The sequence below is a fragment of the Cicer arietinum genome, chromosome 7 (genome assembly GCF_000331145.2).
Source record: "Cicer arietinum cultivar CDC Frontier isolate Library 1 chromosome 7, Cicar.CDCFrontier_v2.0, whole genome shotgun sequence".
Lineage (NCBI taxonomy): Eukaryota > Viridiplantae > Streptophyta > Magnoliopsida > Fabales > Fabaceae > Cicer > Cicer arietinum.
The window spans coordinates 20,527,037-20,531,496 of record NC_021166.2 but is presented as its reverse complement, the minus strand read 5'-3'; the positions used below and the strand labels follow the sequence as shown (position 1 = coordinate 20,531,496).

At 32.2% G+C, this 4,460-nt stretch overlaps 1 protein-coding gene across 1 annotated transcript; it reads left to right on the top strand.

The window, feature by feature from the left end:
• Nucleotides 1–3,820: 3,820 nt before the first annotated feature.
• Nucleotides 3,821–4,460, top strand: LOC101490218 (large ribosomal subunit protein uL15y). The gene has a single exon (XM_004509615.4). It carries the CDS (start codon nt 3,895–3,897, stop codon nt 4,339–4,341), a length of 447 nt encoding a protein of 148 aa, XP_004509672.1. The 5' UTR covers nt 3,821–3,894; the 3' UTR covers nt 4,342–4,460.

Genomic DNA, 4,460 nt, shown 5'->3' with positions numbered 1-4,460 from the left:
GGATGTTCTCTTGAAATTACAAGATTGTAAGCTCAAATCTAATTGTTATGGTTGTATATTCAAAAAAAAGAAAAGAAGACTGTTGAAAATTACAAAGATGTATGGTAGTTCTATTAACTGTGTGTTTCTGTGGTAGTGTGGGTTTGGTAGTGTTCTTTTTTCTTTTTGGGGGAGTGTTTTGATTTGGAATGTAATGAAGCTCATATGTTACCACAAAAATATGAAAGCATCTTTTCTCACCTCTAAGTCATATCAAAACTCCCAAATTTTATCTAGATAGATTAATATGAAAGTGTATTTTTGTATATTCGAAAAACATTGAGGATGAAAGAAGAAACACCCCAAAACATAGGTCGAAAGAAAAACTACATACAAAATGCATCTCCATCAAGAAATGTCTCATTTATTATATGAAACTTTTGTGTTTTTATTATTCTTTCGGTAGGTATTATTTGTCTCCAAGTATACTTACCGAAGATGAATAGGTATTCATCTTTATTTTTTATTGAATTTTTAATTCTAATCTCTGCCATTCAAACTTGTGTCTCCTTTTGAAGTTGTATTGACCTAGTGCTTTGATATCTTTAAAGATATATGAAGCACAGATAAACACAGATACTGACATGGACATCAAATACAACACTGACACTGATAATAATTTGAGAAGATGAATTAATTGAATGCAATTATTATGTCGATTTCGTGTCAGTGTCAGACACAGGCACATATCTAACACCAGAACACACCTTCGATCAAAAGTGTCGGTGCAACAGAGGTAAAGATAGATATTTAGCCTAAATTTAGTTTACTTTTTGAGTTTTATTTTATCGATTACCATTTCATCTATTCTTCCAACAGCTTATGTAACTTTATATTCAATCATGGAATAGCTTTCGAGTCAAAAACTATCTTGATTTTGAGCTAATACGCGTTTATGAAAATTACTTATGACACTATAGGTAACAAAGTGGATGCTAAGCAAGGGTCAAGGAAAGACAATGGGAAGCTATTTCACATTACTTAATGCTTTAGCAGAAGAAGATCGACTGGCTGAGGCAGAAGAGCTTTGTACGAAGTTATTAATGCAGTACACGTAAAGCTTGCCTCGTAGATTCTTCAATAAAATGATATCTATCTACTCTAAAAGGGGCATACATGACAAGATGTTTGAGGTAAATATTATATGATTTGTGATTTTTATATCAATTTAAACTATTTATTCTTTTTATAATGTTCTTCTGATACATCGTATATTTGAGTAGTTTTTATTTTATTCTTTTATAATGCTCTAGGCTCTAACATTGTGTAGTAGTTATCATTTTTAGATGCCTCTATATTAATATTAATGAGACTACATAAGAAGTGTATTCAGGCTCAATATTTACTTAATTTCTCATGTAGGTTTTTGCAGACATGGAGGAGCTTGCTGTTCGACCTAGTATTTTTGTTGTCTCAATGGTTGGAGATGTCTTCAAGGAGCTTGGAATGATGGACAAATACGAGAAGTTACATAAAAAATATCCACCACCCCAATGGGAATGTCGAAGTCCAAGATCATAAGTTGTTGTGTTCTTCTCTTGAGCCAGAATAAATGGTGAATTGAAAGTGGGTTCTTTGGCTTGTAAATTTCCTAAATGCATAGTATATGGAAATTGAGGTGTAATTTTCAATGCATATAGGCTTTGATTAGTATTAATGGTGAAGGTTTGTGTTATATTGTTGATCATATATTTGCATCCTATTCAAATGCTTAAACCATGATAATTTAGTACTCTTATAGATACAAAAACATTTCTCCTTTTTTAATTTATAAGTGTCTTCATGTTTATAATAATGCCTTTAGTTTTTGCCTTCGGCTTTGCTATGCACCATATATAATAAATCATATGCCATAATATTTATTGTGAAATGGAGTGCTGTCAAATATTGGTCACGATAGCACCATGGCAGATTTTCAACAACTGCCATAGCCAACTTGCAAAGGATGGCGACTAAAAATACAATGCGGTGTTATTTTGAACTTTCAAGCAAATGTCCAAATATATTGTAAATTTGTTATCAAAAAATATATTTTTACCAATTTGAGTTAAATCAAGATTTGGGGACAATTTCACTTTTAAAAAAAAGTTTTGGAGGCAAAGTCAATATTGGTTCAAAGTTATTAGATATTTAAATTTTACACAAAATTAAAGTAGACTGGATTGAATGTGATTTTGTATTATTGGAATGCAAATTGAATCCAAATACGCTCTAAATTGTTTTTCCAAGTGTGTTTCTAATTAATTTAATTGACTTGTGCATGATGTGGTTCGATCAACGTTGATGCTAGCCTCTCACCCATATCACCCACATAACTAAGGACATGCTTAGATTACTGGTATGTGATAGAAAATAGTAGAGTAATAGTGGAATGAAATGATATTCTATTGTTTGAATATTTTTTAAAAATATGAAAGGAAATAGTAACTAATGACATCCATTCTATTGCTTAACCTCGTTTTTTATTGACAATTGGAGAGTATAAGATGGATATAGGAAAGATTTAGTTACATTTTTGACCTTTTAGTTTGTTAATTATGTGATTTTAACTCATCTAGTTTTAATTGAATGATTGCTTTAATTTATCCCTTTTTCGATATCAGAGCCACACTTAGCTTTTTACAAAAGTTGACTATTTGTTATGTTGGATTTTAAAAATGGTCACATGATTTCTTTAACAAAAACAATAAAAGAAAACAATTATGATAATTTTAATTCAAAATATATAATTATATACAAAGTTTTGTCATATTTAGAGTATCGACTATTATGAGATCATTGACTTTCATCATCGACCACCACCAACCACCTACTTCTAACAATCGCCACCACCATCACCACTGACCATCCCCTTTTGACCACCCACCAACCATCGCCACCTCCACCGACCATCATATCTGTCACTGCCACCGACCACTGTTCACCACTATAGTCACCGTCAATCACATTATGACCACCAACTATCATTTGTCTCTTTAAAGAGTTGTAGCCACCTTCGAATATCAATCACCAATGTCTTGCTATTATTCACAACTACCACTTTTAACCACTATTACTAAAATTATTATACTTAAATAAATTATAATTTTATAATATTTAAATTATTTTAAAATAATTAAAATTATATATATTTTGAATTATTTTTGTGTCATTATTTTTTTATATTTGGTGAATTCATAATAAAATTGAATAAAAAGAGTAATTCAAATAAATAAAAACTAAAACTCAATTAAAAATTAAAATACCTAACGGATAAATTAAAAACTCAAAATTAAAACTGATTTTAATTTTTAAAAAATTTCAGAACAGAAAATGAAAATTAAACACGCTTGATTTTGACCGAATTGCTATTAGTTCAATCAAATTAAAAAAACACTGAACTAGACGATTGAGATTGGATTGGGTCATTGAGTTAATGAGGTTTACCATACTCTAAACTCATCTAGTTGCTATCATTTTTGAATGGTTTTAAAAAATGTGAGGTGGGTAAAGGTGTTGTCCTTTTCAATCGGGGAAAGAAAATTATTCATCTTACACTCTCAAAAATATGAAAATGCCCTTATCGGATTTGTCCTTCTGAACAATACTTATTCGGATTAACCGAATTAATAGTGTAAAAATTCTAAAAATTGGTGAATCTAAAAAAATAAAGCCCCATTATATCCTTTGAGTAAGGGCATTTTCGAAATTTCTGGGGCGGAGCATATGAGCAATTCTGTGGGGTTAAAACATAAGACAAGGTATGGGCTCAATGCCACAAAAAGCCCAATTTATCAACAACAAAATGCTGTTAAACCGAAATCACCACGTTACCATTCCCATTTCGCCGAACCCTAGATTCAACCACATCTAACCATGACCACCAGCCTCAAGAAAAACCGCAAGAAGCGCGGCCACGTCAGCGCCGGCCACGGACGCATAGGCAAACACCGCAAGCATCCTGGAGGACGAGGAAACGCCGGAGGCATGCACCACCACCGCATCCTCTTCGACAAGTACCATCCCGGTTACTTCGGTAAAGTAGGAATGCGTTACTTCCACAAACTCCGCAACAAATTCCACTGTCCAACGGTGAACATCGACACTCTCTGGTCTCTTCTTCCTCAAGAGGTGAAGGATAAAGCTTCTAAATCGAAGGAAACTGCACCAGTGATCGATGTTACTCAGTTTGGTTACTTTAAGGTTTTGGGTAAAGGTGTTTTGCCGAAGAATCAGCCTGTTGTTGTTAAAGCTAAACTTGTTTCCAAGATTGCTGAGAAGAAGATTAAAGAGGCTGGTGGTGCTGTTCTTCTTACTGCTTAGGTTTTTTTTTTTGTCTTTTAAGTTCTATTTTAATTTTAATAATTATTAAGTAATGTTTGAGAGTTTGATCTATTTGAACTGAGTAATTGATAGTTGATATTTCCGAATTTTTTATGTTA